Here is a 13,452-nt window from a genome sequence, read left to right on the forward strand (position 1 = left end):
CTGTCCCTGAGATCAGTGTGGTCCCGGGATGGGGGAGATGACCCCATGACTTTGCTTGGTGCCTGGGGGCCGTGGGCCATGGGCCATGGGCCAGAGACAGCCGGAAATGGATGCCGTGAGCCCTGTCATTAAGGTTACCATATGTTGCCAAATTTTTGAAGTTGTCTTATTTGCAACTATTCTCTTGTCACTTCCCTATATATTGAAACCTCCTGGGAGTTGCAGTATTCTAGCAGCCAAATGATATTTTCCAGACTTCCTCCGGCACCCGCCATAATCAGATGACAGACCACATCCCTGCTTTCTCATGTGGCACGTGTGGCCGTTGTCCCAGTAGACTGAGCTCTGGGTCTAAAACCCAGATCCATCTCATAGAAAGAAGCCAGTGGACAAGGGGATAGAAGAGGCCGTGACGTCATAAGTGGGTGCCCTGGGAGTGGATGTTCCTCTTGAGCTCTGTCTATGTCCCAGGATTTGATCGTGGGGGCTTCGCTCTAACAGCCTAATCGCTTCCCAAAGGCCCCACCTCTAAACAGCAGCATTGGATTCAGTTTCTACCCTGTTGCTGCCATCGATGGAAGACTTTGGGGCGGGGCCAGTGCTGTGGTATAGCAGGTAGGGCCGCCGCCTTCAGTGCTGGCATCCCATGTGAGTGCCAGTTGGAGTCTCAGCTGCTCCACTTCTGAGTCAGCTCTCTACTATGGCCTGGGAAAGCAGTAGAAGATGGCCCAAGTGTTTTGGCCCCTGAGTCCGCATGGGAGGCCTGGAGGAAGCTCCTGGCTCCTGGCTTCGGATTGGCGCAGCTCTGGCCGTTGTGGCCATCTTGGGAGTGAACCAGCAGATGGAAGACCTCTCTCTCTCTCTGCCTCTCCTTCTCTCTCTGTGTAACTCTGACTTTCAAATACATTTTTTAAAAAAGAAGACTTTGGGGACCAAGTCTTTGACACATGTGCCTTTTGGGGACACTCAATGTCCACGCTAATATTTGAGCCAGAAGCACTCCGAATCACTGTTTCAGCTAAAGGAATAAGTGCACAGAGTGAGTTGAGGCTGGCCAGGGCAGAGGCGCTGAGTCGGAGCGACTCTGTCAATGCCAGCAGCCCCAGCATGCCTGACCTCTGCTTGTTAGTCTGACGCAGTACCATGCACCCTGCCTGGCCTGCTCCAGGGTGCACAGCACCCTCCTGTCCCAGCTCACTCAACTTATCAGTCTGTTCTAGGCCTCATGGCGTGGCACAGCTCACAGCCTGGTGACATGGTACTGACAGAAGCCAGGGCCACCACTTCAGCCCCCGCCACCCCAGGGTCTGATTGGATAGGTGCCTGGCCTCATTTGGTGCTGCTGGCTCCAAGTTAGCAGGTCAATACTGCCCCCTGGGGGAGCTTCTGGATCCAGCTTCTCTCCCTGGGTTCTGCTCCAGGGTTTCCATGTTTCCTTGCACATCCTCAGCCCCTCCCACCTTTTCTGGACAGTCGGCCAAGCTTGTGGGTTCAGTGACCGACTGGGGGGAAGGGGTGCCTGGCAGGGACGAAGACTACCTGGCAAATGCATGAAAAACTGAGAGGATCCATGCAGAGCGCTCTCTCTCTCTCTTTCTTTCTCTCTTCTTTTTTAAAAGATTTATTGATTGATTTGAGAGGCAGACTTACAGAGAGAGGGAGAGAAGAGAGAGAGGTCTTCCATCCACTGGTTTACTCCCCAAATGGCTGCAACAGCTGGGACTGAGCCCGTCTGAAGTCAGGAGCCAGGAGCCTCTTCCCAGTCTCCTACACGAGTGCAGAGGCCCAAGGACTTGGGCCATCTTCTACTGCTTTCCCAGGCCATAGCAGAGAGCTGGATCAGAAGTGGAACAGTCAGGACTAGAACCGGCGCTCATACGGGATTCCGCAGGTGGCGGCTTATCCTACTGCACCATAGCACCAGCCCCACCAGATGATCGTTCAGCGTCTTGGGGATGGTGTGGTCTGCTGGTGCTCCCTTGGCTCCCTAGCATAGAACATTCGGAGGTTTCCCCAGCCGGGGTAGCAGGGAACAGATGCACGCACGGCCAGTTGTGAGTCCCCTTTGTCCCATGTGGCTCAGATGTGGATTTGTCAATCCTGCTGTCTCCTTCAGGGGCCTACAAAGGTCTTTGCCAGCCACAGCCACTCTAAGGGAGATTCCTGAAGCTTACCATGCCAAAAAAGCAAAATCGAAGTGCCCAGTACCTCTGGTAGCAGCACGTGATTGGGGTCCCTGTTTCCTTTGAAGTTCACTTAGGGGTTTTCCTACATGTCACTCACTTAATACCTTACACTATCCATGTCCCTCCACCCCCACTCCCACCACCCCAGGCCCAGTTTCTGACTAGAAAAAAAAATGACCTTGACCTCTTCCTTGGCCTTGGAATCAGGAACTGAATGTTGGAGCTCGAAGGCAACCTTTCCAATTATCTAGCTCCCAGATGCTAGTCCATGGGCCATTTACCTCTGATTCATTTGGACACTTGGGAAAATTGCAGATGGCCTGACTCCTGCCACCAAGACTCTGATTCAGTAGGTGTGAGTTGGCCCAGGAATCTGCATTTTAATAGTCACTCCTAGTGACGTTGATATGTGGCCAGACTTAGGACCCACTGACCACCCCAATTCCTTATCATTGGAGGGTGCTCAGGCCCCTAGGAGTATAATAGCCTCCCACGAATAGCAGATCAGGCAGGATGGCAGAGGTTATGCAGAGACACACCAGAGGGGCTGGCAGTGTGGCACAGTGGGTAAAGCCGCTGCCTGTGATGCCGGCATCCCGTATGGATGCTTATTCAAATCCTGGCGGCTCCACTTCCAATCCAGCTCCCTGCTAATGCACCTGGGAAAGCAGCGGAAGATGGCCCAAGTGCTTCGGCCCTTGCACCCACATGGGAGACCCACATGAAGCTCCTGGCTCCAGCCTTTCCCAGCACAGACTGTTGTGGCCATCTGGGGAGTGAACCAGCCCATGGAAGGTCCCTCTCTGTTTCTCTCTCTCTCCCTCTCTCTCTCTCTCTCTCTCTCTCTGTCACTCTGCTTCCTAAATAAATAAATCTTAAAAACAAAGACACAGTAGAGACCCAAGTAACCCAGCTCTGGTGCTAACTGTGTATTGCCCTGGGACTAAGACCCTCTCAGCCTAACCCAGCCTTTGCCATCATCTGACTGCTTCTTTCAATTGCCCTGGTGTCTCTGAATCCCCAGAATTCCTGAGGAATGCAATGTTTTGTCATGCAAAACAGTGACCCCTCAGCCATTCATGCCACATTCAAGCTGCGAACCTAAGGGTTTCTTCCAACCAGCCTCTCTACCAAATAGTGACGTAGGGATTCAGCAAGTAGAAGGGGAGGAGTGAGCCAGGGTGCACAAGGCCCTGCCCTGTTCCCAGAGCCTTGCGTGTGTCACGTCATCGCATCTGCACAACAGCCCGGTGCAGTAGGGGTTGTCCCCGTGTCACAGCTGAGGAAAGGCCTCAGAGAGGCTGAGACTGGCGGGTAGAAAGAATGGAGAGCCTCCGGGGAGCCAGGTCCACATCGTCTTTATGTTAGTGCACTGCTTTGATTCCATGACACAGTCTAACATCTCTGAACTCAGGAAGCTTCCAGCAATGAACGTAACCTGCCGCCAGAACTGGCAGAGATCTTTCCTTCTCAGTGGCGTGTAAAAGAGCGATGTGCCTTTCAAAGAGGGACGTTTTCGATCTGCGGAGCTGTTGTCTGTCTCGGATACTGAACATTTCTAGCCAGGTCCGTCCGGCCTCCAGCACGGTCAGGCCCACAGCCCGGTGGGAAATAGATGTGAATGACAAATTCCGAGCTGGGACACTTCTCAGGGGCTTCTCCACCGACTGAGCCTTGAGCAAGGCTGCCGCTAAGCAAGCCCGGCCCACCCCTTGCTTTTCTCTGTCCCTGCTGCGCTCTCCTTCCCGGCAGGCGTGGCTGCTGGTGACCAGGTCCCAAATGCTGGGGAGAAATCCGTCAATCACGTTCTTTGATACTAACTCAGGGGAGCTGAAACTGCCTGTCTGCACACAGGTGTCTGTAGCAGCTTTGCTTGTAATTGTCCAAACGTGGCAGCCATTGAGACGTCTTCAGCAGATGAGGGGCTAAATCGTGCTGCAGCCAAACGATAGGCTGGTAATCAGCACTAAAGAGAACTGAGCCCTCAAGCCAAGAGAAGACATGGAAGAAATGCGCATTGTGAAAGGAATGGGCCTATCTAGCTTCTGGAAAAGGCAAAACTGTGACAACAGTCAAAAAACAAGCAGCAGCTGTCGGTGAGGGGTGATGACTAGGTGGACACAGGGGACCTGGGGGCAGCGAAGCTGCTCTGATACGGGGCTGGTGGCTCCGTGTCCTTGTACATTTGTACAGTAACCAAGAGTGAGCCCCAGTGTGAACTCTGGACCTGGGTGAAAGTGGTGGTCAATGTGGCGTCATCAATTATAAGCAAACGCATGGCTCTGATAGAGGAGGTTGACAGTGAGGGGTGCTGTGCGTGTGCAGGAGGGGAGCATGTATTGATCTCTACTTCCCAAACAACTCTACAGCACACCCAACACAGCTCTTTTTAAAAGTCTATGGAAAAAGAGGGCGGGAGTTTGGCCAGATGGTTAAGGTGCTAGCTAAGGTGCCCACACCCCGCAGTGGGGTATCCGGGCCTGATCCCCGGCTCCAGCTCGGCTCCTGCTTCCTGCTAATGCACACCCTGGGAGGCAGCAAAGATGGCTCAAGTACCAGCTCCCTGCTGCCCATGTGGGAGGTCTGGACTGAGCGCCTGGCTCTTAGCTCGCTCGGACCCAGCGCATCCCTGCAGGTGTCTGGGGAGTGAATCAGCGGATGGGCATTCTCTCTCTCTCTCTGCCTTCATATCTCCGCCTCTCAAATAAATACATGAAGTGCAAACACGGAGAGAGGTGGGGAGAAGGCTGACGGGGCAAGAGTAGTTCACCATGATCTCTGGGGCCCGGCCCCCTCTTCCCTGTGTGGAGCAGAGGGGACGGAGAGGAGGCGCCGCGGCGGGCTGTGTGCAGAGCCCTGCAGTAACAGCGACTGCCCCGCAGGTGGCGTGGAGGCTGCGATGATCCGCCTGGTGAACGGCTCGGGCCCGCACGAGGGCCGCGTGGAGGTGTACCACGACCGGCGCTGGGGCACCGTGTGCGACGACGGCTGGGACCGGAAGGACGGCGACGTGGCCTGCCGCATGCTGGGCTTCCGCGGCGCTGAGGAGGTGTACCGGACAGCTCGCTTCGGCCAAGGTAATGCCCCCCGAAACAGGACGTGGGGAGATGGCTCTCATTCCAGAACTGCGCTCCTCTCCAAAGCCCCTGTTACATGACCGTGATGCTACCGAGTGTCCCCAGGCGGTAGAGCTCACGGCTTCCCCAGATCTGTGGCTGGGGCGTCTTCAGACAGCCCTGATTGTTAGAACATTCTTCCTTTCCCTAAACCTCACTCTGTCCTCCCCTGGTTTCCCTCCTGGCTCTTGTACCACTGCTGAGTTCCAGGTACGTAACCAGGCTCTCCCCTGCTGGACGGCTCGTCCGATCTCTCTAATTTGCTCTCTTATCTCTGTCACCTTGCTGATCTTAACGTTTTAAAGCACTCCCTGTGTGCCAGGCTATTGTTAAGTGTGTTGTGAATAGTCACTCAATCCTTAGAGCACCCAGGAGATACAGAGCTCACTACCCTTTTCCAAATGAGGAAACAGAAGCACAGACAGGTGGAGCAACCTGCCCAGTGTCACACAGCTGGCCAAGAGCAGAGCCTGGGTTCAGATGCAGACTGGGCTCAGGAGCCAGTGCTCTGAACCAGGATGCTGGGCTCCCAGAGTCTGTTTGTCCCCAGAGGTTTCATTTTGTCTTCATAGGACGAGGTGTCAGAAGCCTTCCCCCCGGCTTGCTTTCCTTTTGGAACTGCTGAGCCCCTCTGCCGCCCTGCAGACTGGGAGGTGCACAGACTGCCCAGGTCGGCAGCTGATCTGAACTGTTGGTCCGTTTCCTGCTGTGTGCAGGACGGCCCTGTCCCTGCTGCCGTCTCTGTTCGCCCCCGGGTGTGTCTCTCGGCCAGTTTTCAGGGTTTTTCCACCAGGGCAGCCATGAGCAAGAGCACAGACGGGGCAGCTCCAATCTCCCTGTCCTGCTCAGGGTGCTGGAGGCTGGGAAGTTCAAGATCAAGGCCCCGGCCGATTTGGCATCTGCTGAGGACCTCTTCCTAATTCATAGACAGCAGGAAGGGGGCAAGCAGGCTCTCTGGAGGCTTTCCTGTACGGGTGCTAATCACATTCATGAGGGCCCCACCCTCAGGGTCTAATCACCTGCCAAAATCCCACCTCTGGATGCCGTCACACTGGGATTAGGGTTTCCATCCATGCGTTTTGGGGCGACACAAACACGTAGTCAGTTGCAGCCACCACCCAGGCTGATGCAGAGATTTGCACAAAGACAACAAGGAGCCCTCACTGCCCTCCCCAGCACAGCCCCACACCCACACTCAGCTACACAAATGCACATTCGTGCCTGCTTTCTCCTCTGTCTGACCTCGAACATGGACAGACCCATGTGGACTCACAGCCCAAATAGTGGGCTGCCATTAGCCACGTGATCTGCACCTGTCGCTCCTCTGTTGCATGCTGGAGTCCTCGCCTGTCGCTAAAGGGGTGTGCAGGCCCTGGCCCCCTGGGGTGGGGGGTGCTGCTGCTCACCCCACAAGAGCACCTGCGTTCTGGTGGGTGCAGGCAGGAACTCCCACTCTCAGTCGCTGAGACCCCTGGAGACCTGGGGACAGCAGCTGCAGGGACTCCTGGGCTCAAGGGCTGGGCAAGCCAGGGGTCTTCCCCAAGGCCATAACCGTCCAGCTCCCTCACTAAATGACTCCAAGGACTCATGGGACTGTGTGAGGGCCACCGTGTTGTTTGCAGCCAGGGAAACAGAGCCAGGTCACGTGCAGCTGTCCAAGGACGCTCCACTCCCCCCAGGCCCCTTCCTCCTCATTCCCATGATGGATGCCACGGTCTAGCTCAGAACTGCATCCCCTACACCCCGGTCACGTCGGCTGAAAGTGACCTGGTGCGATCTGTTGAGACAGCTGCCAGAGAGTGCTGCTCGCCTTCCACATATCCCACGCCTGGAGCACGCTGGGAGTTCCCATGGGCCCAGCACCCACCAGGAGAGAGCACTTCCTCCCACAGGCTGGGGCTGTTTTCTTTGAAGAAACCCACTGTTTCCCCAGGGGAAGCCGAAACAGCCCTCACTTTTCCATGGCGGGTTCTAATGAGGACGTCTTCCCAATAAGTGGGTGTGAAACCATTTTACGAAAAAAAGAATCATAAACTGTTTCCAAGAAGCCAAAATAGGTAGTTTGCAGTCATGGGTAGTGTTAGCCAAAACCCGCAGGTTGGTGAGAAGGGCTGGGCCCGCCGGGCCTGCTCGTTCCCCCTGGTTTTCGTACCACGTAACACACGTGTGAAAGCTCTGAACTCGCCAGTGAGGTCTCCGCACCAAACAGCAGCCGGACTGCTCCCCCGAGGCAGCAGGTCTGTTCCGTAGTCTTCACCATAGTGCAGGAACGCATGTCACGTGCCATTCAAGGCCGTGACTGCCGCAGGCCCGCTGTCCCTGATGGGTGCACAGAGGGAAGCAAGGCCTGGGGAGGGCGGAGGAGGGGGCATAGCTGAGGCTTGCTGGGGCCCTTTCTGCCAGCCCAGGCTGCACTCCTCACCGGCTCTTTCCTCGTTCCATAGCGGTTTCTGGACACCTTTCACTGGCCAGGCGCCAGGTAGGGGCCTAGGAGCACAGAGCTGAGGAAGCCTCGTCCTCACCTGAGAGGTTCCGCCTATAGGGGTTGCAAACAGCCTAGGAATGGCTTTGAAAGAGTTACAGAGAGAGAGGGAGAGACAGAGAGACACAGGGCGGGGGAAGGAGGGAGGGAGGGAAGGAGGAGGAAAGGGAGGGAGGAAGGGAGGAAGGGTGGAAGGGAGGGAGGAATCGTCCATGCACAAGTTTGCTTCCCAAATGGCCGCAATGGCCAGAGCTGCACCACTCTAAAGCCAGGAGCCAGGAGCTTCCTCCGTGTCTCCCACGTGGGTGCAGGATCCCAAGGACTTGGGCCATCCTCCACTGCTTTCCCGGGCCATAGCAGAGAGCTGGATTGGAAGTGGAGCAGCCGGGTCTCAAACCAACGCCCATATGGGATGCTGACATCACAGGTGGTGGCTCTACCCATTGTGCCACAGCGCCAGAGCCATCATTTCCTGTTTGGATCTTCCATGGAGCTTTGTTGCCCTCAAGATCGAATTTGGCTTCCGTAGCTTTATTACCTGAAACCCTGCTCAGTCTACCCCCTGCACGCCTCCCACCTGTCCTGCTAGCCTTGCATCACAGGTGACTGCCCATGGCTGGGAGCACACGGACTGCTGCTCTGTGTTACTGGGCCCTCTTGCGTGCTGCTCCTCCTGTCTGCAAGGTATTTGCTCCTTCAACTAGTGAATTCCTACTCAGCTCATATTTTACATGTCTTTAAGGATTTTTATGTATTTGAAAGGCACATTGACAGAGAGAGAGGTAGAGACAGAGAGAGGTCTTCCATCCACTGGTTCACTTCCCAAATGACCACAACAGCCAGGGGTGGGCCAGGTCAAGCCAGGAGCCTGGAACTCCATCCAGGTCTTCCACATGGGTGACAGGGACCCAAGGATTTGAACCATCTTCTGTGACTTTCCCCGGCCATTAGCAGGGCGCTAGATCTGAAGTGGAGCAGCCGGGACTCGAACCAGCACTCATGTGGGATGCCAGCGCCGCAGTCAGCTGCTTAACCCTCTGCATCAACAATGCAGGCCCCTCCTGCTCGGTTTTTAAAGTCAGCTCAGCTATCGTCTTCCGAGGGGAGATTTTTTTGGCCCCCTCCATCCTTCACTCCGTGACGTACGTGCCCCTTACTCCATATTCCTGTGTCCCTTTGTGTGTGCATCCGTATCCTAGGACCTCTCGTGTTCTCCCGGTCTCGGCTACACTCCTTTGTGTGAGCCTCTTGAGGGCTTTACCTTTAAAGTTCCAAAACCCAGAACAGTGCCTGGGGCATAGTAGGCACCGAATAACCCTGGGAGAGAGGGAGGAATCCCAGAGCCCGCCCCATCTGGGCCCTCCCCAGTGTAATAGAAGAGGTCTCCGGTCCCTGGCACTTCTCCCAGTGCTCTGGCACCATAAAATGTTTCTTGGACAGGGCTTAGTAATCAAATTATCGGTTTCCCTGGGGAAAATTATGGAACGGTCCAAATGGAGAGACTTTAAATAGTCCAGGAGGAAGTGGAGAAGGAGAGATGTGAGTGGCAAAGGCAGAGAGGTGCTGGCTGGACTAGGTTTTGAGGAAGCAGAAGGGTGGGATCTAGCACAACAGGGAGTGCCTGGGACCAGTAGGGAAAGTCCCCGGGAGACAGATGATGGTAAAGGAGAGAAGGGAGGGTTCAGTCAGAGCTTTGTAGGTGGGAGTGAGTGGGTGGAATTTGGAAGGTTCACTTCTAGTTGCATTCTTCTAACCATTTTTTGCTCTTTCGAAGATAAGCTACGAATACTGGGAGACCGATGAGTGCAAGCGTCAGCCGACATTTCCTGTGGGAGGCTAGAGAGTCAGTATTTTAAGCTTTTGGGATCAGACGGTCTCTGTTAGAACTGCTCAGTTCTGCAGTGGTGGCAAGAAAGCAATCAGGGACGATATTGAATCCGACAGGTGGGGCTGTGTTCCAATCAAACTTTTATTTACAAAACTAGGCGTTGGCCCGTGGTATGCCACTCCCTGGCGTGGTCTTATGTGCTGGGAACTGTGGTTCTAGGAGCATGACACTGCACGGACTGAGAGTCCGGCCTGAGTCTTATTCTCTGCCCCTTGATAGTAACAAGACCAAGGACAAGTCCTTCCATCTTGCGGGGGCCTCAGTCTTGCTCTCTTAAATGCCTATTAAATAACTGCCCTGCCTTCTTTGTGAGGCCCGGATGGAAGCCTGTGGGATGCAGTATAACTTATTCCAACTCTTAGTATCACTCTGCATAAACACAGAGAAGCTCCAATGTTCGCTCAGTGAGGCAGAGAATTTTTGCTTTTGTTGTTTTGCTCAGTGATGTATTCCAAATACCCAGAATAGTACTGAGCACAGAGCGGGCCTTCAGATCTTTGCTGAATGAATGAATGAATGATACGCACAAACTAAAATCTCCCCTCATCCTTCCAAACAGCATCACCTTTGAATAGCGCCTGGTGCTGTGTCAGCCCACCTGGGCCTTAGTTCCGGCTTGGTCTCCATAAGAGCAAGGACAACCTTGGCTTATTTTTCTCATTTGGAAAACAGGGAGCACGTGTTCTCCCCTGCTTACCTGATCAGGCTCTGCTTGTAGATCCAGAGAGAGAGCTGGTGCGGAAATGCAAACCTAGAGTAGGGCTTCCCTGACATGAACAAGTCGATGACACCTTGGATTGCGTTTCTTTTTTAAAAATACTTTATTTATTTATTTAAAAGGCAGAGTTAGAGAGAGACCAAATGATCTTCCATCTGCTGGTTCACCCCTTGGGCTGGGCCAAGCTAAAGCCAGAAGCTTGGAACTCCATCTGGGTCTCTCACGTGGGTACAGGAGCTCAAGCACTTGGGTCATCTTCCACTGCTTTCCCAGGCACAATAGCAGGGAGCCAGATCAGAAGTGGAGCAGCTGAGACTCGAACCAGCACCCATAGGCAATGCTGGCATCGCAGACAGTGGCTTAACCCGCTAGGCCACAACGCTGGGTGGGCTGCATTGCTAACAAGCTCCCAGGCAATGTCTACACTCCAGGTCCAGGCCCCACACCTGCAGTACTCACCTGTCAGTTCTAAAGCGAATGTCATGGTTAATAACCACAGTCAGTGTTGGATGAGGCGTGAGGAGCAGCCCCGGCTCGCTGGGTGCCTAGCCTTTCCGTGATGCCCACACAGTTGCCAGAGCTGTGAGTACCCAATGCCACTCATGTGGTGATCTTCTTCCCATGACTGGACATTAGCCAGAACTCCCTAGCAAAACGCCACAGAGTTTGGAGTTTTGAGATCCTATGTATATGTTTGGGCTAGGGAGCCTCCGGCCTGTTCTCTATTTGTCAGTTTCTTTCATTTGCTTCTTTATTTGCTTTGGGTGTGACTAATCCCACAGAGCTCTTGGGCCTGCGGCCTTTTCCTGGGTAATTTGTAAACTGATGTGTTTTCCAGGAGATGTTTAATCTGCAAATTATTGCTCTGCTCAAAGGGCTTATTGTGTAAGGGCCACAGCTCCCCAGGCCAGGAAGAGCTCTGGTGCTGAGACAGCATCCAAGAGGATGGCGGAAGGAGGCCTCCCCTCCCTGCTCTGTCCCCGGATCCACTGTGCAGCAATCCCGTGGCAGCAGATGCTGAAAATCTCTGCATAACAAACACATGTCTGAACCACTTAGTTCAAGCTGTGGCTTAGCAGTGAGATGGTTTAGATGTCCTCTTGACATTCTTGGTATGCAGTTCAAGAGTAACAGAGCATAAGACTGTAGCTGTCAGGGTTGTAGCACAGTGGGTTAAGCTGTTACCTGCAATGCCAGCATCCCATATGGGCACTGGTTCGAGTCCTGGCTGCTCCACTTCCAATCCAGCTCCTGATACAGCCTGGGAAAGCAGCAAAAGATGACCCAGTGCTTGGGTCCCCGCACCCGTGTGGGAGACCTGAATAGAGGTCTAGGCTCCCGGCTTTGGCCTGGCCTGGGCCATCCTTAGCCACTGTGGCCATTTGGAGCCCAGTTTATTACCTTGAACCCTGTGCATTTTGGTGCCAAGTCTTGGACCTAACAAGTGACCAAGAGCCATCCTGCTTCGGCCAGAATTTACCAGCTTTTAGCATTAAAAGTCCACATTCTGGTGTCAGCATTGTAGGGTGCTGGCTGCCATGCCAGCATCCCATACTGGGTGTGGATTCAAATCCTGGCTAATTTACTTCCCATCCAGCTCCCTGCTAATGTGCCTAGGGAGGCAGCAGAAGATGGCCTGAGTACTTGGGCCCCTACCACCCATGTGGGAGACCTGGATGAGATACAGGTTCTTGGATTCAGCCTGGCCCAGCTCTAGCACTGGTCGCTGTTTGGGGGAGTAAACCAGGGGTGGGAGATCTCTCTCCACTTCTGTGTGTGTGTGTGTAACTCTGCCTTCCAAATAAATAAATAAATCTTTAAAGCAAATACAATAAAATAAATATAATGGTATAAAATATCTTAAAAAACAAATGAAAGAAAAGCCCACCCTCTGGGAAGTCCCTCCCAGTTTGAAAACTGAATGGGCGCCCCTAATGGTGCCAATGCTTGAGTCAGGGCATGTCCTACTGCCCAGCCTGCTTCTGCCTCTGCTGCCTCGGTGCCTCCCTGGCTGTGATGCAGAGCCTCTTTGTTAAAATGCAGATTCGGGCTCAACAGGGCTCTGGGCGGACCCAGGGCCCCCCACCTCTAATAAGCTCCTGGCGATGGGTCCAGGACTTCACTGGGTAGTGAAGCTTTACCTCTGCTTCTATGGCAACCCTGAAGTTCAATCACCCTTCCAGACAGCTCCCAAGTGGGTTCCCACCATCAGGACCCAGCACAGTCATCAGCTGCGAGAACCCACCAGTACCGTGAGTTATGATCCCACCAGTCCATCGGGTGAGACTTCTGTGGAGCCCACTCCCCTTTCCACTGTCCCCTCTGACGCCAGACAGGCCCTCCCCGTTCATTCATGGAGCCTGGTCCTATTGCCCTATTCCCCTGACATTCATGAAGGAAACTCAGTGTCAAGTATACACTATTCAAGACTCAGAGATAGCCTTGGGAGAGCCAACCAAAGCACCAGCGCCCCCCCAGTCCAGTGGCTTGGTCCTTCCGAGAGCTGAATGAACAGGGCTGGTTGCAGGCAAAGCTGCCAAACAGATTGACGAAGGGAACTTGTATGAGGGACTTCAGAAAGTTCATGGGGAATTCAGCTTATCTTGTAATTCTGTTTCTCCAGGCACTTTTAGAAGGCAAATCCTTACAGGTGAGGGCTGCTCCTGCATATCCTTGTATGTGCATCTGACCATACCTTTAAATGCAGGGCCCCCTTGCTGTTCCTGCACTACTCTTTTGGGCTCATAGAATGGCACCATCTACGGTAAGCCTCACAAGATCAGAAGCGATGTTGGCATTGACATACTTGGCTCCAGGGCACCGGGGGACCCAGGAGCTGGCTGACTCTGTCCCTCTGATTGGTCTCTGCCTGACTATTCGTCAACCAAGGCTGCAGTGTCACAACGAAGGCTGTGTGATGTGTCTTCCGAAGGGTGAGCCTGGGAAGCAGCAAGTCTTGGGTTTGAGGCCAGAGTCTGCCATGTAAAAGCCGAGTGACCTTGCATCGATTGTTCTCTGAGCCTTGGTTTCCCACCTGTAAGATGGGTTTATTACTACCGACC

At 54.0% G+C, this 13,452-nt stretch overlaps 1 protein-coding gene across 1 annotated transcript in view; it reads left to right on the forward strand.

Annotated features, from left to right (window-relative positions):
• SCARA5 (scavenger receptor class A member 5) overlaps window positions 1–13,452 on the forward strand; it is a 127,600-nt gene that overhangs the window by 111,091 nt on the left and 3,057 nt on the right. Inside the window, exon 8 of the mRNA XM_002709450.5 lies at window positions 5,069–5,263. Coding sequence (XP_002709496.3) covers window positions 5,069–5,263 — 195 coding nt within the window. The remainder of the gene's footprint in view (window positions 1–5,068; window positions 5,264–13,452) is intronic.

This window comes from Oryctolagus cuniculus, chromosome 2, assembly GCF_964237555.1.
Source record: "Oryctolagus cuniculus chromosome 2, mOryCun1.1, whole genome shotgun sequence".
NCBI lineage: Eukaryota > Metazoa > Chordata > Mammalia > Lagomorpha > Leporidae > Oryctolagus > Oryctolagus cuniculus.